Source organism: Schistocerca piceifrons, chromosome 4, assembly GCF_021461385.2.
Source record: "Schistocerca piceifrons isolate TAMUIC-IGC-003096 chromosome 4, iqSchPice1.1, whole genome shotgun sequence".
Taxonomy (NCBI): Eukaryota; Metazoa; Arthropoda; class Insecta; order Orthoptera; family Acrididae; genus Schistocerca; species Schistocerca piceifrons.
In genome coordinates this window covers 606,549,827-606,574,455 of record NC_060141.1, presented here as the reverse complement: position 1 = coordinate 606,574,455, position 24,629 = coordinate 606,549,827, and the positions used below count along the sequence as shown (strand labels likewise).

Genomic DNA, 24,629 nt, shown 5'->3' with positions numbered 1-24,629 from the left:
TGCTAGTGATACGAGGCCGTTGGGGTCCAGCACGGCGTGCCGAATTACCCTCCTGAACCCACCGATTCAATATTCTGCTAACAGTCATTGCATCTCGACCAACGCGAGCAGCAGTGTCGCGATAGGATAAACCGCTATCGCCATAGGCTACAATCCGACCTTTATAAAAGTCGGAAACGTGATGGTACGCATTTCTCCTCCTTACACCAGGCATCACAACAACGTTTCACCAGGCAACGCCGGTCAACTGCTGTTTGTATATGAGAAATCGGCTGGAAACTTTCCTCATGTCAGCACGTTGTAGGTGTCGCCACCGGTGCCAACCTTGTGTAAATGCTCATTATTTGCATATCACCGCATCTACTTCCTGTCGGTTATATTTCGGGTCTGTATCACGTCATCTTCGTGGTGTAGCAATTTTAATGGCCAGTAGTGTATATGCCATAGAACCTGTTATGACAAATATTTAGAAACCGTGGCACTGGAGGAAGGGCGACAGGTTGACACACAGGAGTTTAGCATAGTTTAACACTGGTGCATATAATGTTGATGGAGAAGTAAATATGGAGGCAGCTGACCGGATACCGATCGAGGAAGTTGGTGGTGCGAGTCAAGAAATTTAGCAGTGCCATAGGATGGCAGGAATCTCTCTTACATGACAGTGACCCGTCGTGTTTCTTGTCGTTTGTAGAAAGGAAGCAAGGACAGTCATGGCCGTGTCAGCTACATACATGTCGTTTTCTGATCTATTTCCATATTAACCTTCCTTATTGTAGACCATTTGTCGAATGCCCAGCACAACTACGTGGAAAAATTACGCTTTGGAGCATCACTAAAGGACTTCAGCGATTTAGGCATCTACTGAATTACGGGTACTCTTAACATCAAAACTATCTCAGGAAAATAGAGATCATATAGCAAATTTACTGTATATTTCAAATGCAATATTGAACAAACAAAACATGTGCCGCAACATGTTCGGCAACCGATGGTCCACAGACCGGATTCGCCCCACTATTGGTTTCAATCCCGCTCGAGGAAGGAGTTCTTGGGGGAGAAAGAAGGCGCTGCAGAAATTTTAACGGAAGTTCTTAAGACAACTTTTGCGAAACGGGGTATGTAAAGAAATGATGTACTCTAATCTTTATGTCGAGTGGCCAAGCCCCATTACTACTCTTAGCGCTTCCCCCAGAGTTGTTCTATATGCCCCTTCTGACCTCAAGAGCATATTTCGCTGCACTCTTCTTACAGCCATGGCAGGCATGACCCTTGTTAATCTGTGAGCCCAGACGCTTGACCGGTATCCAGCAAATGATGTCAAAATACTGTGTGAGAACAAGCAGCATGGTACTGGGTCAAAAAGGGAAACAGGGACAAAATAATTGAACTAATGGGGATTCACGTATGGAACAAACTAGAAATCAGACGTAAGGGGGAGGAGCTTTGGCAAGAACAGTGGGATAATGAAGACACCGGTCGCAGAACACACGAACTACTGTCCAACGTCAGGGAGCGACTACAATTAGAACATTTGAAGCCTTCAAGAGGACTGCTGCACTTCCTTACGGGACATGGACACTACTCGGCATACCTATGCCGGTTCGGGAAACTGGCTACACCAACGTGTGACTGTGGGGTCGCACCAGGCAGCACAGAACATGTGCTGTATGAGTGCCACCTCTTCGATGACGTAGCGGCACAATTACGTCAACACTTACCCAACTAGCACACGTATCACCTTCTCACTTCCCAATCATGAATAAAGTAACAAATGAAATTTTACACAAAGTCCTAAAGGATTTCCTACGGAACAATAACTAATAATAATAACAATATTAATAATACTAATAATAACACACTTACACATGGAATAACTTATCTGAAACCTAAAGATCAAGCAGACACAGCAAACCCAGCTACATACCGCCCCATAACATGCCTACCAACAACCTACAAAATATTAACTTCAGTCATTACACAGAAATTAATGACACATACGACACAGAACAAAATTATAAATGAAGAACAAAAAGGCTGCTGCTAAGGAGCACGAGGATGTAAAGAGCAACTGATAATAGATGCAGAGGTGACATATCAAGCTAAAACGAAACAAAGGTCGCTACAGTACGCGTTCATTGATTACCAAAAAGCTTTTGATAGTGTACCCCACGCATGGTTACTACAGATATTGGAAATATACAAAGTAGATCCTAAATTGATACAGTTCCTAAACATAGTAATGAAAAACAGGAAAACCACACTTAATAACCTAACAAATTCAGATAATATCACATCACAGCCAATACAGATTAAGCGTGGAATATACCAAGGAGGCTCATTAAGTCTTTTCTGGTTCTGTCTTGCTCTGAACCCGCTATCCAACATGCTAAATAATACAAATTAAGGGAATAACAGTACTGGAACATACCCACACAAAATCACACATTTGCTATACATGGATGATCTAAAACTACTGGCAGCAACCAATCGGCAGCTCAACCAATTACTAAAGATAACAGAAGTATTCAGCAATGATATAAATATGGCTTTTGGAACAGACAAATGTAAGAAAAATAGCATAGTCAAGGGAAAACACACTAAACAAGAAGATTACATATTGGATAACCACAGTGACTTCATAGAAGCGATGGAAAAAACAGATGCCTATAAATATCTAGGATACAGACAAAAAATAGGAATAGATAATACAAATATTAAAGAAGAACTAAAAGAAAAATATAGACAAAGACTAGCAAAAATACTGAAAACAGAATTGACAGCAAGAAACAAGACAAAAGCTATAAATACTTATGCTATACCAATATTGACCTACTCATTTGGAGTAGTGAAATGGAGTAACAGAGACCTAGAAGCACTCAATACACTTACACGCTCACAATGCCACAATTATAGAATACATCACATACATTCAGCAACAGAAAGATTCACATTAAGCAGAAAGGAAGGAGGAAGGGGAATCATCGACATAAAAAACCTACAATATGGACAGGTAGACAATTTAAGATAATTCTTTCTAGAACGAACAGAAACTAGAGAAATACACAAATCAATCACTCATATAAATACATCGGCTACACCACTGCAATTTCATAACCACTTCTACAACCCTTTAGATCACATAACATCAACAGGTACGAAGAAAGTAAATTGGAAAAAGAAAACACTACATGGCAAGCACCCATATCATCTAACACAGCCACACATCGATCAAGACGCATCGAACACATGGCTAAGAAAAGGCAATATATACAGTGAGACGGAAGGATTCATGATTGCAATACAGGATCAAACAATAAACACCAGATATTACAGCAAGCATATTATTAAAGATCCCAATACCACAACAGATAAATGCAGACTTTGCAAACAACAAATAGAAACAGTAGATCACATCACAAGTGGATGTAGAATACTAGCAAATACAGAATACCCCAGAAGACATGACAATGTAGCAAAAATAATACATCAACAACTTGCCATAAAACATAAACAAATAAAACAACACGTTCCCACATACAAGTATGCACCACAAAATGTACAGGAGAATGATGAATACAAATTATACTGGAACAGAACCATTATAACAGATAAAACAACACCACATAACAAACCTGACATCATACTCACCAATAAAAAGAAGAAATTAACACAACTAATCGAAATATCCATACCCAATACAACAAATATACAGAAGAAAACAAGAGAAAAAATTTAAAAATACATCCAACTGGCTGAGGAAGTCAAGGACATGTGGCATCAGGATAAAGTTGACATTATACCGATTATACTATCAACTACAGGAGTCATACCACACAATATCCACCAGCTACATCCAAACGTATATATACAACTACAGAAATCCGTAATTATTGATACGTGTTCAATAACCCGAAAGTTCCTAAATACACTCCTGGAAATGGAAAAAAGAACACATTGACACCGGAGTGTCAGACCCACCATACTTGCTCCGGACACTGCGAGAGGGCTGTACAAGCAATGATCACACGCACGGCACAGCGGACACACCAGGAACCGCGGTGTTGGCCGTCGAATGGCGCTAGCTGCGCAGCATTTGTGCACCGCCGCCGTCAATGTCAGCCAGTTTGCCGTGGCATACGGAGCTCCATCGCAGTCTTTAACACTGGTAGCATGCCGCGACAGCGTGGACGTGAACCGTATGTGCAGTTGACGGACTTTGAGCGAGGGCGTATAGTGGGCATGCGGGAGGCCGGGTGGACGTACCGCCGAATTGCTCAACACGTGGGGCGTGAGGTCTCCACAGTACATCGATGTTGTCGCCAGTGGTCGGCGGAAGGTGCACGTGCCCGTCGGCCTGGGTCCGGACCGCAGCGACGCACGGATTCACGCCAAAACCGTAGGATCCTACGCAGTGCCGTAGGGGACCGCACCGCCACTTCCCAGCAAATTAGGGACACTGTTGCTCCTGGGGTATCGGCGAGGACTATTCGCAACCGTCTCCATGAAGCTGGGCTACGGTCCCGCACACCGTTAGGCCGTCTTCCGCTCACGCCCCAACATCGTGCAGCCCGCCTCCAGTGGTGTCGCGACAGGCGTGAATGGAGGGACGAATGGAGATGTGTCGTCTTCAGCGATGAGAGTCGCTTTTTGCCTTGGTGCCAATGATGGTCGTATGCGTGTTTGGCGCCGTGCAGGTGAGCGCCACAATCAGGACTGCATACGACCGAGGCACACAGGGCCAACACCCGGCATCATGGTGTGGGGAGCGATCTCCTACACTGGCCGTACACCACTGGTGATCGTCGAGGGGACACTGAATAGTGCACGGTACATCCAAACCGTCATCGAACCCATCGTTCTACCATTCCTAGACCGGCAAGGGAACTTGCTGTTCCAACAGGACAATGCACGTCCGCATGTATATCGTGCCACCCAACGTGCTCTAGAAGGTGTAAGTCAACTACCCTGGCCAGCAAGATCTCCGGATCTGTCCCCCATTGAGCATGTTTGGGACTGGATGAAGCGTCGTCTCACGCGGTCTGCACGTCCAGCACGAACGCTGGTCCAACTGAGGCGCCAGGTGGAAATGGCATGGCAAGCCGTTCCACAGGGCTACATCCAGCATCTCTACGATCGTCTCCATGGGAGAATAGCAGCCTGCATTGCTGCGAAAGGTGGATATACACTGTACTAGTGCCGACATTGTGCATGCTCTGTTGCCTGTGTCTATGTGCCTGTGGTTCTGTCAGTGTGATCATGTGATGTATCTGACCCCAGGAATGTGTCAATAAAGTTTCCCCTTCCTGGGACAATGATTTCACGGTGTTCTTATTTCAATGTCCAGGAGTGTACAATGTAACATAAACCATACAGTTAAAAGGAAGTCACGCTTGATGAAGGTCCGCGTCACTTTCCATTTTTAACCAGACCTAAGGTCTGAGAAAAATAGAAATAACAATAATAATAATGGCGTGTGACGAGGGCCTCCCGTCGGGTAGAGCGCTCGCCTGGTGCAAGTCTTTCGATTTGACGCCACTTCCGCGACTTGCGCGTCGATGGGGATGAAATGATGATGGTTAGGACAACACAACACCCACTCCCTGAGCGGAGAAATTCTCCGACGCAGCTGGGAATCGAACCCGTGCACTTAGGATTGACAGTCCGTCGCGCTGACCACTCAGCTATCGGGGGCGGACGCAACAATAACTACGATCCCACATTTGATACCGACCTCACTTCGTGCACTTGTCCTGTTCCGCCGAGGCGTGGGCTTGGCCAGCCGCTTCACGGCCATTTCTGGGATTAGGGGGAGGGTGCGCCTTTCTTACCGATTGTGACACTCACCGGATTCGATATAAGATTAAATATTAGGTTGGATGTAGGATAAGCTAGGATACCAACTTTAGTGTAGTACTGCAGCGATCAACCACTCCAGGCCAGCCCGGTGCCAGGGGCATGTCCACCGGGATTAGCTCAGTGAACACGGCGAACAGTGTACGTTTATATAAACGCTGGCACGCCTGTAATGCTACAGGTAAAGTAGACTAGCGTAAGTAGCAAAAATAATCAAACTTTGGTAACCTAAGACATAGCAGTAGTGCCCATAGTGCATGAGTAAAGGAACTAATATTCTTAGAACTAGGCTGCGGTAATAATAATTGTATCGTAACAATTAGGACCCACTAATTGTTTAAGGTGGTGGGTTGTTGATGTATCGTACATATTGAAGAATAAAGAATTTTTTTAAAAAATAAAAAAGAAATAATGTCCATGACGTGTAAATAAATGCAAACATTTCAACATGGGGTCAACATAAAATAAATCTACTCTCAAAACCGCGTATTTCAAGGCATAATGTATTGACGTAGCCTGTCGGGGAAAGCGGTGACATTCAAATCGGTGCGTTACCCTACGGACACTAACTTCAAGGGCGGTGATGTTTTGACCTCATGCAATAAGAGGACTGCTGTTGCGTCACATGCTGTAACGGCCTGCGAGGTGAAGCAGCTTAGTGGCTGGCTCTGAGCACTATGCGACTGAACTTCTGAGGTCATCAGTCGCCTAGAACTTAGAACTAATTACACCTAACTAACCTAAGGACGTCACACACATCCATGCTCGAGGCAGGATTCGAACCTGCGACCGTAGCGGTCGCTCGGCTCCAGACTGTAGCGCCTAGAACCGCACGGCCACTCCGGCCGGCCCAGCTTAGTGAATCAGGCCCTCAGATCACCAAAGGTGGCCCCGTGTCTGCCATAGGTTTTCGTTCTCTTTTGGTGTACACGAGTCTTATTCACTTTCCTGTCATGACATTATCATTTACCGTAAGATATGTAGGAAAGTCGTGCACACTGGATACCTCAAGTACATTAATTTTATGAAGTTTGTTCTCTTCTTAATGACAAGAATATTTTGGCAAACCGAAAATATGGTCAGATTGTAAAACATCCTAAAATCACCCAGGTGGGTTGACACCTCATAACAGTGGTGGTTAATCTACTTATGAATGACATCTGGGTCTGTTTCACATAAGTGCTCCCGTTACGGACAGGCCCAATAACTCAAAACCGTTACATTTATCGCCGGTGATGCTTACTGTGGTTCGCTTTATTATCCTTCTACTACTGCTAACTATTCTAAATCCATCGTTATCATTTTTCCATTGAGGAGAAAAACGTCTATTAACAAACAAAGACAATGTAATACACTACATTTCGAAACCTTTACTTTACATTAGAACATGGACAAGATTCATTTGTAGCGTGCTATATCCAGGTAAAGGCACTCACTCATTGATCCCAAAGAGCTATCAAATTGGGATGGTGTGTGATATGTTTCACTCGCTGTTCCAAATAGTTCCAGAAATTTCCTCATGGATTCCAGTCGGTCGCAGGTCAGTCGAGGTGCGATAAAGTGCCTGAGCATACGTCAGTCCACTGAAGTATGTGCGCAGCCTCTGAATACGGCTGTTGTTGGAGTATCAGAAACGTACTGAATATGAGGATGTAGAAGAAAGGGCAACATGGTTCATCAAGAATACTGAAATAATAACCCTGACTGATGTCCATTTTTATCATTTGAAAATAAGCAAAATCTTGTTTCATAGGACCACATTAAATGTGTCCAGTACGCCGTTTTCCAGTTTTTTTTTTTTTTTTTTTTTTTTTTTTACACTTTGACAATGTGGAGCATTTTGTGCCGCTAAGTGCAATGGTCTATTTCAAGGTATCTGACTCAGACTGTCTATTCCATGTTCTCTCTGACCTGCATTCACTTACATTTCCTGTCAGCTTGTAAAACAAAGCGTAGCATTTGCCTTCGTTCCCCGTGTAAGGTGGCAGAACAAATGGTCAGACTGGCACCTTACATGAGACCTTTACAAATCGCAATGAGAAGGTGAAGAGGACACCTAACGTAAATCGGCAGTTATGAGAACATTTGCCTATCAATATGTAAGGCAAAAAGGGTTGGCAGTCAATCAACAGTAATTAACACACCATTCCTATACAATACATGTGTCTGAGCAGAAGTTAGAAGAGAGAACACGAGTCGAGTCGTTTTTAGTTTCGAAAAGCCAGCTCCACAATATCGTAGCGAAGCTGCGCTGTGGGAGTTATGCCAGAAACCACTTAAAGAGGTGGCAGGAAGGAGGACAGCGACCCTGGACCAGGTGATTCAAGCCGGAGGACGGCCTGTAACAGGGGGCATCTGCTCAAGGGCAGAGAAGAAGCTTTAGAAAACTGCGTTTCAGAATTCTAACGAGATACGAACAAAAGCAAGCGACGCATTTTCGTCCAGCGATTGCGACACACGGAAAAGTCAATGTACTTTAGGCGTCTGGAACGGGCACAAAATGTCAGATTGGCGTAAACTGATTAGGAAGGAGAAAACTACTGGTTTCGACGCAGTTTGATAGAAGGGATGCTGTGATTGGTAGAGGGTGTTTCTACAAAGTAAGAGGAATGCTCCTATTGGTCGAAAAACTCGTGACGTGAAAAAGGAACCCAAGTGGAGGGAGGCAGTTCTGCCACAAGTAGGACAAGAGAGAAATTTTGGGGGCTCTTCTGTGAACTGGCGTCAAGTGCAGAACAGAGCACTTAACGCTCCGTACGACGCAGAGAAGAAATTGGTGTGGACACTGCGTTCAAAGCGTCTGCACTCCAGGTAAAATTAGCTGTAGCAACGTTTAGCTCCAACTGTGGAGAAACGAACCAGCCATATTAGTTAACTGTTCTTGCGAGAACTGAGATGGCACTATAATATGCACACTGCTCCAACCATGCGCGTGAATATCGCCACATAATAAGACTAGGGCTGAGTACATGTCTTCTCGCATAACGAGAAACATAGCGGAAATTTCTGCTGGAAAGTCGAGCAAAGGCCAGATTAGTTTTGTAGGAATTTCAGTGGGAGAGAGCGGCCTTGCAGACAGCAGCACGTCCCAGCTTAAGTTAAATACCACGTGCAGAGGCGTAAACTTTGTTGGTTTACCAGCTTACATCCACTGTAAACTCGAGCGGCCTTGGAAAACCCTGCGCTCAAATTTGTCACTTGACTAACCATCCACCCTAGACTTGATTGTCATCCTAAATAGTTCCGAACTTTGAACCGCAATCGGACGATTTTCGTAGTACTGACCAACATCATAACGTATGTGTAAGAGCAATTTTGTAAAGAAACATCCAACTAAACTTTCATATTATCGTGCTTAGGATTAATGTAAAGAAACTTCTAACTAAACTTTCATAATATTGTGCTTAAGATTAATGTTCTTTCAGAGAGTTAATATTTAACATTGTTTCACTTTTTGATGTTGGCAATATGCATTATCCATTGCGCTGTTTTTATGTTGGCGAGTTGAAAACTGTGTGAGAAGCTGTAATGTGGTGAGAAATATTGCGACAATAAACTTGTCATTTCATCTCAGACAGTTGTACTCAATTCAAGAATAAGCAAAGCAAAACGAACCCCCGCAACCTTACACACGTTTATTAGAATTTTTTACGACCGTAATTCTCACGTAGTGTTACAATGTTCCAAGTCGTAAGGCATTCCTTGTACACAGATTTGACTGTCCACGTTCATACACAAAGAAATCGGGCAACTTTATTCCCTTTATGTTCATGGGCATCTCCAAACACGGTAACTCAATTTGTCTACTTGTCGCGTCTCTGCGCTGACCTATAATGCAGAGATGACTCCTTACAACTAACTGGTACAGGACGATACTTCACTGCCATGACCTACGTCACCTGTGGAGGGTCACATGACAGCATGGTACTGGTTCTATACTATCTACAGCGTCCCACATCAGTCCGTCTGCTCAGCGTAGCTAACGTTCTATTCCGCAGGGCTTACGCATAAAACAAAACAACGCGTTGCCGAAATACGAAGAAATAACAATGCGTGATGTAAACATGACGAAAAATATATGACAGAAAATTTCATTGCACGAATAACATGTGTTTTATAAATGGGTTAATGTAGTGTAATGATGCACTCATTTAATACATGTCGTTCTTCTGGAAGTTTGAATCAAACTGGGAGGTTTTATACAATTATTGTCTGACACCTCTGCAGCACGAAACTAAGGACATAGGAGGAGATTGTAACACTTACGCAGAACAGAATTTAGGAAGAAACTCCTATGTAGTAGTCGTTTGAAATCTTGTGATAAATGGTACAGCAGTCGAATTGTCTCGCTGTGTCTTAGTTTTCTCAGTGACGATCACAATTTTTATGTACAGTGCCTCCTCTTTCATTGCCGACAGCCTTAGATGTTTCGCGGTTAGCTAGTGAACAAAATACTAGCGCCTCGAATACCCGTAAGCTTGTGAGAGCATGCGGTACCTGTTACGTTCCGGAACACCATGCATGGTATTCTTCAGGGGCTCCTACTTCTGATTATACTGGTGACAGAAACATAGCGTCAAGTTCTGTGGGTATCCATTGAGGTAGGATGCATTCGTATACCCAACAGAAATATCGTACTACTGTAACTGTCCGACAGTATACGGTTAAAGTTTTAATATGACACACTTCCTCCAGCTTAGCTAAATGAAGCAAATTGGTTGGTTCTGTTTGTATTAGATGTGGTTTACGGTGCGCGTTGACAAGGTTTATGGAGTAACCATGTAGTTACTGGACTTTTCCTGAGAACTCGCAAATCACGGTTTTGAGTACCAAAACCACGCCGCGTATTACAAGATGGCTGTGCTCAGCAAATGGCTGAAATTTTTACGATATATTGCTAATATTCAGATCTCTAAAAAACTTGAAAATGTTTTTTATATCTTTATTCGTTCCCTAGATACAGACATTAAAATGTACCCTACTTGTACAAGTAAAATATGCACTTAAAATCCCGTGTGAGGCGGAAACGTAGGTTATTAAGTGATGTAGTGCGGAGAAATATGCTTCAGAATGTCTCTGTTATCATCAGAAGGGTTCGGGGACCCCATGTTATTGTAATACTAAAGCACTTGCTAAATTGTGGTGTATGTAAAATCCGGTATGAGGTGCGAAATTATACAGTTTTGCGTTATTTCAATCTCATGCAAGTAAAGTATCACAATTTTACTGACCCACAAAGCTCTTTCCCTATGAGTGACGTGGCCTGTTTTGGCAGGGAAAAGAAGGCAACCACCGAAAAAAAAATGTTCTTGTTGGAGCACAAATAAGGTTAACATGCTCCTGTATAATAAAAGGCTGACTCTAAAGTGGGGTACAAGCCGCCTTGTTACACCTTCGTTACAACCTTTAAAAGTTTCCGTATAGTATTCGGCGTACGAACGTATTTGTGCTTTTTTTATGCTGAAAAAGAAGTAGCAGTGCCGATGGTATAAAGAGGCGGAAAAGTAATAAATAATGGAACATAGTAGACACTAGATGTGGTATAGGAAGAGGGAAGGAGACAGAGGCAGTGTGAGAGAAAAAGAGGGAGGCAGTATGTAATAGGTCTACGTATAGGGTAGTTGATGAATGCTTCGATACCATTAAAAAATTAGCAGATTAGATAGTACCCGATACAAAATATGTGATGAACTAAACTTATAAAGTACGTTTTTTCTTAATTCGTATCAGCATATTAATCTGTATGGTTCACTTACATACCGAATCAAGATCAGTAACATTATGTCAGATCATTTCACTGTAATTAACATAAAGTTGCAATTAGAAAACCTGATGTTGTAGATTAACATATTGTCGTAAATGTCAGAAAGATTTACAATTTTATTCTCGTCATTGCATTATTATATTCCTACAGAAATTACACAAGGTAATATCTATGCTGTACTGAAACCAATAATTGATTTGGAAAATTCGTAAATTTCAACTTACTGACGAGACAGACTTTTGGAACATTTATCACTCATATGATGCATTTAACGTGATTTGTGCACTTAATGTATCATATCAATATCGAGAAACCAAGTAGATCAATTGTAATTAACTTTTTCACTAACGATTCTCTAACATTCTGATGAAAAACTATTGATTTTTAGCCTTTTGATATTAAGAAATTATCATACAGAATTTTAACCTGAATTCCATCTTGGCATTTTGTACTATACATCAGTTAATGTGAGGGATTAAAGTGAATGTGGTCTAAGAATATACATTGTTAAGATAGGGTATATATCGAGCGGTGCAAAGTACTTGGAGTCAGTCGCAGTTTGGCCAATGTCAGGACGCAAAGGCTGTAACAGTTGATGTTTTCTTAGTCATTCTGACAGAAGACAGTTTACTTGTGAACATCTGTGGGAATGCTTATGGAAAATACATCGGCTGTTAAAAGATTCATCAGTGTGTTGAAAGATTCATCAGTGTGTTGGAAAATTTTAACATCGAATTTTTCATCACGTCCGAAATCCAGCCAAATCAATATACGTCCCCTAATGAACGTTAGTGGAGGAGAAGATTCGACGGTTCAAAGCTAAGTATTCCATTCTCATAATGAGAAGTATTTTAGCCGGAACTGCAGTTGGAGTAACAGTAGAAATGGTAGTGGAACATAGTTGAAAATGGCAGAACGGTGCTAGGAAAAGAGTGAAAGAGACAGCGCTAGTGTGAGACGAATAAAGAGAAGGCGAAAGTGAAAGTAGGTGAGATCCAGTGACAATGAGAGAGTCTACGACAATTACAACAACAGAGAGATAGTGTCAGTAAGAACAGATAATAATAGGAAGGACTGAATGAGATGAGAGCAATAAGAGAGAGCAAGAGGGAGGGAGTGATACTGAGAGGAGACAAAATTAGTGGAACAGCGGCTATGATACAGCAGACAGTGGCAGTTAGAGAGATACTGAGAAATAACGGCAGTGAGTTGGCTTGAGTGAGTGAGTGAGTGAATGAAGATGGGCAAGTGGGAGTGGATGGTTATGAGCGACTTACAGCGATGTAGTAGTGGATGTGAGTGAGCTACAATTAGGGTGGCTTGTGGGAGTTTGAGTTGCATGTTAAAAAGAGCACAAGTATGTTCACATGCCAGTTTCTTGGGAAAATTTTGAAGACGCTCAAGACGGCAGAATGAGGCAGGTGGTGCTCCACTTTAGAGTCTTTTAATAAACAGGAGCATTTTCGCTTGTTTTGTGTTTCGATAGCAGCATCTTTCCGCTGGTCGGATAAGGTTCGTGGTTGGATTAAAGGGTAAATATCGTGAGATGTGAAATTAGATTCGCACGTACAGCTAGGAACAGTGATAGTACCATTACTATAAACAATATTCATTAATGACTCTAGTAAGTTGTCGGAAACTCCATAAGACTGTCCGTAGATTTATTTGTCCTATGGCATCTAAGTACATTTTAATATCGAATAACTTTATTTTTAATCCCGAGCAAACATCTAATTGTACATAATTTGGCCTTCGGGGTTGTTATCAGAAATACCTCGTAAACGTCTGTATGTGCTGTGGCAGTGCCATCTTCCGTGGTTTTTTGGATACTCTGCCTCGGTGCTACCCCACCTACGCTGGTGAGGACAGCATCCGCCATGTAAAAAGTGAATCTGCTCATCTTTTATTTACCGTTTTCCATCGCTAGAAAATTGAATATATTTTGCGGGGATGGTCAAGCACGGGAGCTCTCTTAGTACTACAAGGTAAGAAATGACATTTGTTGGGACATTTTGGAAGTATTCTCCCCACCAGGAGCTGGTGATGTTAAATTCTGTTTGCAAGTACAAGATCAGAAAGTCTTTAATGAATTTTATTGACGATGGAATCAGGAAGGTTAAAATGTACCCACAGTTCGGAATTTACAAAGATCAAAGCATCGTTCCTCCGCAGATCTGAGTATATGACTCAGTACAGGTAGACAGTTGATGGGAGAAGACTTAATTGCTCCTGAAACTATAGGCCTAGTATTATTAAGTTAGAGAGCAATTTTATTTACGTAAGCGCTGTTCAAACACCTGAGAACAGTACTCCATCGCAGAGTATACCACTCTCTTTGCATCATCCTGATGTGATTCCGCATTTGAAAGAGATTAATTCTTGCACTCATCTACAGTTCGAAAGACAGTTCCATCTAGCGTGACACCCATATATTTTGGCTTCTTGTGGCTATTATGTGTGTCATCTGCACAGACATTCAGGTCTCTAGTGATTGCCTGTTATTAGGGTAGAAGGAAGTCATTTCTGTATTAACAGCTTTAGCCCCCATTTACGGAGGTATTCTGCCCGTGCAGACAAATCAGAAGTCAGGATTTCTTCCATAGTTTCAAACAGTGCGCCATGTTGCCCTGTATGTGGCCCCTGGATTCTGCTAAGATCGCAACAGCTGGACGTCTGAAAACCTCTTTAGATCTCCTGCTCATACGAGAAGAACGCAGGAAAGTGTTCGTAGATGGTGCTATTGGTGTAGGGTTGTTGCAAAGCCAGATAGAAGTAAATCGCAGAAAGAGATGCAGAGAACCAACGTTCTGTAAAGCGACTCAGTATACTGGTAGTTATTGCCGCAAGCAAGGGGAAAGACTTACTTTTGTTTGATCACAATGATGCTAGTTCACTGGTAAAAACCACAACCTTGAAATATCTAAAAGAATGCGTTCGATGTGATTTACAACACAAACACCGTGTAGGACAAGGCCTAGTAAAAAGAAAATCACTGTAATATGCCAAGGAATTGTGCGTCGTACACGACAGAGGCAGCTTACATAAACTTACATCCATCATTTCTCAAGTACAGCTCGTTATTTTAGGTGTCTTAGAAGGGAGAACTAGAAGAGGACCCGAAATAAATCCAAATAACAGCAGACAGTCACAGCTTAGCTTACCAGGAACAACAGCGTCTTCGCTGCTCATCGAACTCAAGAGGCAGACGGAACAATTCACGCTGTGGAAATTTCGATATCGTACATCCCACACACCGATGTTTTTGTATTGGACAGTATGTGAAAATCATTGGTGAAAGCGAGAGGTGCATACGTCATTCACTTCGTAACTGTCCGCCGTTTCACTAACACTGGAATAGTGGAAGACAGAGTATGCGTTTCCGCGTACGATGCCTTCGTTCTAAATGCTGAGGGTCTGTCGTTGCATCACGGCAAATATTTCATCGCAAAGCTCCACCCAAGTCGCAATATACTCTTGTGATAGGTTACAGCTTTCAGAATAGGAAATATTTTTAAGAGGAAGCAACTATGTCCTGATGAAACGGCGGGCACAGCTGGACAAAAAAGGCGGGCACGTGTGGACACGTCGGCATTGTGACAGGTGTCCGAGATCATTAGCACATCAAGAAACAAACTGTCTATGGATGCGCCGTGTGTCTGAGAAAAATATTACTCTGGGCGTCCACCAGATCAAGGTTAGGAGGGACTTCCAATAATGAGGTTGGTATACATTTTTACGCGATCTTTGAAGGAGGCCCAAATGCAATAAATAATGTTTATGAGCGATGAGACGGATTTTCATTTAAGTGGATCAGACTTACCTCTGCACGGTGACTGGGTGGTTTGCCTTAGCTGCTGCTGGTGTAGCACCGACAGTTCTTCCTACCAGAATTCCGGAGTTAAATGATAAACAGAGGAAGCGTTTATTTTCAGCAGGATGTTGCAACATCGCTCGCTGCAAATACATCCAGTTATGAGGAACAATTTCCCTGCACACCTCATTTCTCGTTTCGGCGACGAGTCGTGGACTAAGTTCCCAGTCTTGTCCATGTGAGTTCTTCTTGTCAGGGTACTTGAAACAGCTTCTGTGCCATCGAACCCAAATGCTAAATGGAATGGAAGGCTGACATTAAAGCAGAGGCGTGTTTGATTGGCCATTAACCAACGCCTGTTGCCCCGATTTGTGAGCACGTTCCGGCGAAGAGTTGAAAATTGTATTCGAGAGAATGGCCGTCACTTGGATGACAATTTTCTGTAAGTGACCAAGTACGTGTTGACCTTTGATTTTGTACAAATAAAAGATTTCTCTTAAAAAAATCAACATACTCTTATTCATTTGAAAGCCCGTGAGAAAGCTTACCCAATTTCCTGCTGAAAGGTACTTGTTGAGTTATTAAGATTAACGGTAGTAAAAAATGGGGAAAATGTCTGGGTTATAATTGACAAAACTGTATTACTGGTCTACACGAGTGTATCAGATTCTTCCGTCATCAGACATCCCATCCTTTTGAATCGCTCATCAACGGGAAGTCTAATGGCCATACGGGATTCTATTCACAGAAAAATAAACCATTTAGGCCATGAATTTAGGACAGAAATCTTAATCTAATGCTGTACGTGGGTAACGCTAACTTTGTAAAGCCTTACGGAGACGACTACCAGATCTTTGCTTGTAACTGACAACTTTCTGATTTGTGTTACCGACTACATCTACGTGGAACAGAGGAACTGTCAGTTTAAAAGAAGCATTGCAAACTGCAACATTTATTGATATTATCTTGACCATTTTACGTGGTATTTGACAATAAATGAGTAGAAAATTACTTCATCTAAATGCGTTAAGGCTCTGAGCATTATGGGACTCAACATCTGAGGTCATCAGTCTCCTAGACTTAGAACTAACCTCAGGACATCATACACTTCCATACCAGAGGCAGGATTCGAACCTGCGACCGTAGCAGCAGCGCGGTTCTGAACTGAAGCGTCTAGAACCGTAGGGCCACATCGGCCGACTCATCTAATTGCCCCTTACGCATGCACAACTGAGTGAATACTGACAGGGAAACCTCCCCATCGCACCCCCCTCAGATTTAGTTATAAGTTGGCACGGTGGATAGGCCTTGAAAAACTGAAAACAGATCAATCGAGAAAACAGGAAGAAGTTGTGCGAAACTATGAAAAAATAACCAAAATATACAAACTGAGTAGTCCATGCGCAAGATAGGCAACATCCAGGACACTGAGAGCCCAAGAGCGCCGTGGTCCCGTGGTTAGCGTGAGCAGCTGCGGAACGAAAGGTCCTTGGTTCAAGTCTTCCCTGGAATGAGAAGTTTACATTCTTTATTTTCGCAAAGTTATGATCTGTCAGCTCGTTTATTGACGTCTCTGTTCACTGTAATAAGTTTAGTGTCTGTGTTTTGCGACCGCACCGCAAAACCGTGTAATTGGTATACTAAAGGACGTGCCTCTTCAATGGGAACCGAAAACATTTGATCGCAAGGTCATAGGTCAACCGATTCCTCCACAGGAAAACACGTCTGATATATTCCATACGACACAGGTGACGGCATGTGCGTCACATGACAGGAATATTTTGTCGACCCACCTAACTTGTACACCTGGCGAATGGGTTAAAAGATTCTTCTACCTTGTCCGATTTAGGTTTTCTTGTGGATGTGATAATCACCTCCCAAAAAAGTGATGAAAACATAAGAGTTTGTGACAAACTGTAAATAAAAATTTAAACTTTTCACCCGAGGGATGACTTGAACCAATGACCTCCCGGTCCGCATCTCCTCACGCTAACCACGGGACCACGGCGCTCCGGAGCTCACCCTCTCCTTGATGTTGCATATGTTGGACATGGACTTCTCAGTTTGTATATTTTGCTTATTTTTTCATACTTCCACACAACTTCTTCCTGTTTTCTCGATTGATCTGTGTTCAGTTTTCAAGGCCTATCCACTGTGCCAACTTATAATTAAATCTGAGGGGGGTGCGATGGGGAGGTTCCCTTGTGAGTGGTAGAAAGTTCAGCGTGCGGCGTTCTCCGTGTAATGAGGAGACAGCTTCTACACTGGAGAGGATGTAGATCACACAAAAACGAGGCATGCTCTGTTAAAGGAATTCATGTAAACCAAAACTGAACTCTGATACTTTAGGAAAGAAACCTACAGAGCACGTAAGAGACAAACGGAGGGACGAAAGTTGGAGCACCACTAATTAAAGCTTTGGTAGTTAGTAACAGGACGGATCGTTTGGGAACCATGTCTTTCTGCAAGAAAAACCGGACATTCACACTAACTGAAAGAATGAGTCCAAATTATCTAATTATTTAATTAATCTACACGAAAAATGAAATACTCATGAAGCTATCAATTACCCTGTGGTCTAGAAATCACCGCTAATCACATTTACGATTGTATGTCTGTTACCAATTCTGCTTGAAGCTGGCGCAGGTCCATACGGCAGCAACCTCTGCGGTCTTCCATCGCTTATCCACTTCATCAGACAAGAACCTGATTTGTGCAGCGCCCGACGTTTATCTGAAAACTTCAGCACTGAATTTACTCCCAGTCGCTGCCCGCTTTCTTTTGACTATAACCAACAACGACGTTATTCTTCATTATCTCCGTAACTCTCCAACACTACATGGACGACCTACGAGTCATGTAGGCCACACAGAAGTATGTAGTTTGGCGTTGCCCTTTTTTTTCGTGTCCATCCCACTATTGTACCACGAAAGCTAACGGAAGCACCCTGCTATACTTCAGCAACGTAAAGTAGAAATCCCTTCTAACACTCAGATAAGCTTACATTCTTATGCCCTACAGCGAACAGACACGGAGTTGGAATTTGCTGACCAGAAAGGACACGTAAAAATTAAAAACAAAATTCAGATTGTGCGGAAATTTCATCTGGGCATCGCTGTTGCCCCACAGATTTGAAAACAGGCAAAAACGTAATGTGATATAAATTAAATTAATGGATCCTACAACCAGTGAAGGAGGTACAGGGTGACAATTACTGAATTATATGAGACACAGTCATCTTAATTTCTGAATGGTTAGCGTTAGGGCGTTCAAACTGTACGGTTGCCCGCTGCGCATGATGGGAATTAGTATGAGCATTATGGTTTTTTTTTAGCGACGAAGTCCCCTTTCAGTTTTGTGGGTTCGTCAGTAAGCCAAACCGATGCTTTTGGTGGACTGAGAAACCGCATTTCATGATCGGGAAGCCGCTTCACCCACAACGGGTGATCGTATGGTGTGAAACGCACTGTCATGGAACAATCGGTGCGATATTTCTTGATGGCGCTGTGACTACCGAATGGTACATAAACGTTTGGGAAGATGATTTCATCCCAATTATCCAAAGTGACTCTGATTACGACAAGGTGTTGTTCATGCAAGAGGGAGCTCAACCCCATCGAAGTAGGAGAGCGATGTCCTTGAGAACACTTTGGGGTCCGAATTCTGGCTCTGGGGTATCCAGAGGCCACTGGCATGGGCCTCCATTGGCCGCCACATGCTTCGGATCTGCTCACATGTGACTCCTTTTTGTGGAGCTATGTTAAATACAAGGTGTACAGCAATAACCGCAATTTCATTGCTGAGCTGAAAATAGCCATTCAGGAGGTCATCGACAGCATGGATGTTCCGACACTTCGGCGGGTCATGCAGAATTTCGCTATTCGTCTGCGCCACATTGATGCAGGCATATCGAAGAAGACATAACCTAAACAGGAATATCTGAAGTGACGTTTACATGTTCAGTAAAGTGTGTGCACGCCGTAGTTTCTAACTAATTTACGTTTTTTTTCGTACACTTCAATAATTGTCATCCCGTATGGAGACAAAAGACAATGTTCATCTTCATCTACAGTTGATGTGCGGTAGGACTGTTGACATATTTAAAAATATCTAAAATACGATATATTGATATTTAAAAAAATATCATCATCAGCTCTCGACGTATCGATGTGTTGACGGAAAAATGTCAGCGTATCGGGTTACAAAAACAACGATTGCAAATTGTAAATATACTACAGTTTTAGAGCTGTATTTTTAAGTATTGATTTTGTTATTAGAAGTTCTGTACATCAACAAGGGAGCAGCCTGCCTATCCCTCTTAGAGGAAGAATTGAAAGGGAAACTATGCACAGCTAACAGTGGTGTCTGCTTGTAAGTGGCACAATAAAAGGTGCCTGATGCGTCCGTCGTTCGGTTTGGTCAAGTATCGCGTTTGTCCGGAACACTTCATTTCGACCGTCCGGTTTTTTAATTTCTGCCAACGCTAACAACCTAGTAGTTGTAGTGTCAAAAATGAGTCGTGAAACTAAACGTCACAGTTTCTGTTGGTAGCGCCGAGAGCCGATTGCGTCAGCATTTCCCTTCTCACATCTCCGTCCACAGCAAAGACCAATCTTGCCATTCAGAGTTTTGTTCATCATTTTCAGCAGCTGATTTTCAACAATGGCGATGTAAAGAAATAACACACTAGTTGCGTTAAAAATTGTTTTTTTAACCCAATTTCTTCACATCGGAAACCTTGTTATTCCATTATCCATTACCAGCCACCCCCCCCCCCCCCCCCCAGCGCAATCTGACAACTATATTTGTGCCACCTACACTTGCTTCACACAGTCAAAGAGAAAGACTGGACATGATGAAAGCTTAAAAACTAGTATGACTGCTTCACATAGTGAAAGTAAAATTAAGTTCTACAACAATTTCAAAAGAAAAACTTCAAATACTTGCCGAAAATAGCAAAAAACATAAACATAAATTAAAATTATCAGCACTCGATATTGCCATTTGATATCTGTATATCGAAACATCGACGAAAAATAATCGGCGTTACACATCGATATTCAAATAAAAATAACTACACTACTGGCCATTAAAATTGCTACACCACGAAGATGACGTGCTACAGACGCGAAACTTAACAGACCGGAAGAAGATGCTGTGATATGCAAATGATTAGCTTTTCAGAGCATTCACTAGAGGTTGGCGCCGGTGGCGAAACCTACAACGTGCTGACATGAGAAAAGTTTCCGACTGATTTCTCATGCACAAACAGCAGGTGACCAGCGTTGCCTGATGAAACGTTGTTGTGATTCCTCGTGTAAGGAGGAGATATGCGTACAATCACGATTCAGACTTCGATAAAGGTAGAATTGTAGCCAGTCGCGATTGCGGTTTATCGTATCGCGACATTACTGCTCGCGTTGGTCGAGATCCAGTGACTGTTAGCGGAATATGGAATCGGTGGGTTCAGGAGGGCAATACGGAACGCCGTGCTGGATCCCAACGGCCTCGTATCACTAGCAGTCGAGATGACAGGCATATTATCCGCATGGCTGTAACGGATCGTGCAGCCATGTCTCGATCCCGGAGTCAACAGATGGGGACGTTTGCGAGACAACACTTATCTGCACGAACAGCTCGACGTCGTTTGCAGCAGCATGGACTGTCAGCTTGGAGACCATGACTGTGGTTACCCTTGACGCTGCATCACAGACAGGAGCGCCTGCTATGGTGTACTCGACGAAGAACCTGGGTGCACGAATGGCAAAACGTCATTTTTTTTGGATGAATCCAGATTTTTACAGCATCATGATGGTCGCATCCGTATTTGTCGACATCGCAGGGAACGCACGTTGGAAGCGTGTATTCGTCATCGCCATAATGGCGTATCACCCGGTGTGATGGTATGGGGTGCCATTGGTTGCACGACTCGGTCACCTCTTGATCGCATTGACGGCACTTTGAACAGTGGACGTTACATTTCGAGTGTGTTACGACCCGTGGCTCTACCCTTCATTCGATCCCTGCGAAACCCTACATTTCAGCAGGATAATGCACGACCGCATGTTGCAGGTCCTGTACGGGCCTTTCTGCATACAAAAATGTTCGACTGCTACCCTGGCCAGCACATTGTCCATATCTCCCACCAATTGTAACGTCTGGTCAACGGTGGCCGAGCAACTGGCTCGTCACAATACGCCAGTCACTACTCTTGATGAAGTGTGGTATCGTGTTGAAGCTGCACGGGCAGCTGTGCCTGTACACGCCATCCAAGCTCTGTTTGACTCAATGCCGAGGCGTATCGCCGTTATTACGGCCAGAGGTGGTTGTTCTGGGTACTGATTTTTCAGGATCTTTGCACCGAAATTGCGTGAAAATGTCATCACATGTCAGTTCTAGTATAATATATTTGTCCAATGAATACCCGTTTATCATCTGCATTTCTTTTTCGTGTAGCAATTTTAATGGCCAGTAGTGTATATATCGTTATTTTATCAACAGCCCTAGTGTTCGGGAAGGAATGGTTACAGTTATAACAATGCTGTAAGGAACACCGTTCGACTAGACATCTCGTGTTTCTGTGAGTGACTCACACGTGTTGGGCCATGGCCTGCAAGTCGGGCCGCAGCAGGTCCCTCTCCTGCAGCAACTCCGGCAGGCGACTCCTCAGCGAGAAGTACGCGTCGAGCGCCACCTTGGTGCGCTCCAGGCTGCACTTGCAGTTGAGGTACAGCCGCTCCAGCCGAACCTCATCTGGACAAACACGCATGTAACATGTTAGTCTGCAGACTTTCATGGTCCTTTTTACTAAAATTAAAATCTTTTGGGTTGTTAGGCCGCGTCACATTTCCTTCTAAAGTAATTGACGTTTCGACCCCTCTGCTGGGATCTTCTTCAGGACGAAACTCTTATGAATATAATTGGTGTCTCATCGTGATTGGATATAAAGGTACTATTCTACACTTTCGCTGGAGAAGGGTTGTTGGTTGAAATTCCTTCTACTGCTATTGGCTATCCATCATCATTGGCTGGATGCGAAACGGACAGAGCAAGAGAGGGGGAATGTTTACCAAAAATGTTATTGTCCGTCGAGGTGACTTGCAGCGCGTTGTTCGTATTGCTCGCACACCGCTGCCGCATATTTACTTCCTTGATGGCGCGGAGCCCTGATGCCCAAAGGCTATAGCCGTCCCCTCTATAGAAATTACAAGTGTTCTTGGCAATTTCAACCACTTCCTGGGCCTTTCTTGTATAAATGTAGGTTTCTTCAGCCAGCACACGAACTTTATTAATATCTATGCCTGAGCCACAGTTCTCATGATGTTCCTCAACTGCCGATATTTTGGGTAAACGTTCTCCCTCTCTTGCTCTGTTCGTTTCGTATCTAGCCATAGATGATGGCCAACCAATAGCAGTAGGAGGAATTTCAACCAATAACCCTTCTCCAGCGTAAATGTGGAATAGTGCCTTTCTATCCAATGACGATCGTCCACCAGTACTATCCATAAGGGTTCAGCCAATAACGCCCTTTATTCTGCATCAGCGCGGGAGTAACAGCCTCTGACGATGGCCCACCAATGGTAGCTACGAGAATTTTAAACGATGCTCCCACTTCTCCAGCACAAAATCGGGGGAAGTCTCCTTTATAAGAGAATGTTACACTGATCCCTGACAGTATTCTAGCAATAGTCGACACAGTACATCCTGAAGACGACCCTAGCAGATGGGTCGAAACGTCGATTACTTTAGAAGGAAATATGACGCGGGCTAACAACCGAGAAGATTTTAACTATACACACGTAACACCTTTTCACATTCACTGAGCATTATTTTCACAACGAAGATTGTTACCGATTGTACAGACACAATGTACTCGCATCATCGTGGTAGCAGCAGCTCCCTTTTTTGTGTCTGTGACCGATGAAGATGAGCGTGAAACTCTAAAGGAACTATCTTGACGCGAAGTTACTTCACAGTTTAAACGTTATGGTACTCATCCGAGACAAAATAAAATTTCAGTTACGACCATTCTCCGTTAAATAGTTCAAATTGTTAAGAACCGTACAAGAAACACAAAGCGCGCGCGCGCGCACGCACACACACACACACACACATTGCGGGGTACTCCATGATAATGCCTATGACTCCAAAAACAAATCTGGTAAGTATCACAGTTCACATGTGTACGGTAGGGCAATGCTAACACGACTGTCTGCTAAAATGTAAGATGGTGTCTCATGAGCTGCAGACACTTATATTACTGTTTTAGATATGGAATCATTGCTTTGGCTATTGCTGGTATGCTGATACTGTTGTTGCAACTGAGCTACAGAGGGGACTATGTTTATTATTATCAAATGCACATTTAATGGCTTTTGACAGTACCTACAAAGAGTAACGCAGCTACATAATGCTTTCTGTAGTTACCCGTTTCCCTGTTTCCTAGCAGAGTGGGTGCCATCTGCTTGTCAATCGTAGCTTTAGGCCCATTCCAGCCTCATGTTTTGTCCATTTCACAGCCACCCACAACAAGCTATACCGTTATTAAGGGCTATCCAATTCCATTTATAAAACCATAGATCAAGAAATATCTCATTTGACAGGATACTACGACAGCAGACACAGTAAACTACTCTATTTTCCGCTATAACCACTTGCCAGGCAGGTCGTTTTTATCCACTGAACTTCTTATGAAACCCTACGTCGTACACATTGAAACAACGTGTTTCGTTGTTACAAAATAGACTAATACGAGGGACACATTAATCGTACACCTAAGGTCAGAGGAGTCATAATCTAAAACATCCAATAAATGTTTACGTAACAATACAGTGGGGTAGTGCCCGAGTCTTACATATCTTCAGCAGTTGATGACAATTTTCATGTTATAGCATAAGACTCTTGGAGCCCATTGATCTCATGAAGAAATCTAGCGACTTTTGTTTCAGAGGCGCACAACTGATATAAAACTGGTAGCACCATGCGGTTGATAACGCTGAGTGGCTTTGAGCCATGGGGGTAGTCATTGTTATCGCTTTCTTCTCCAAATTATATTAACACAACAAAGAAAACGTTTTGCATCACATCCATACTTTGGAACGTGTGGAAGTTAGACTCAAAGAGATCAGGTAGCTAAAGAAAACGCTTCATTAAACTAGAAAATATCTTTGCCGTAAGTCATGAACCTAACTTTCAAAATAA

At 43.0% G+C, this 24,629-nt stretch overlaps 1 protein-coding gene across 1 annotated transcript in view; it reads right to left on the bottom strand.

Moving 5' to 3' along the window:
* Positions 1-24,629, bottom strand: part of LOC124795138 (alpha-tocopherol transfer protein-like) — a 97,412-nt gene that overhangs the window by 34,015 nt on the left and 38,768 nt on the right. The window contains exon 3 of the mRNA XM_047259016.1: positions 22,022-22,181. Coding sequence (XP_047114972.1) covers positions 22,022-22,181 — 160 coding nt within the window. The remainder of the gene's footprint in view (positions 1-22,021; positions 22,182-24,629) is intronic.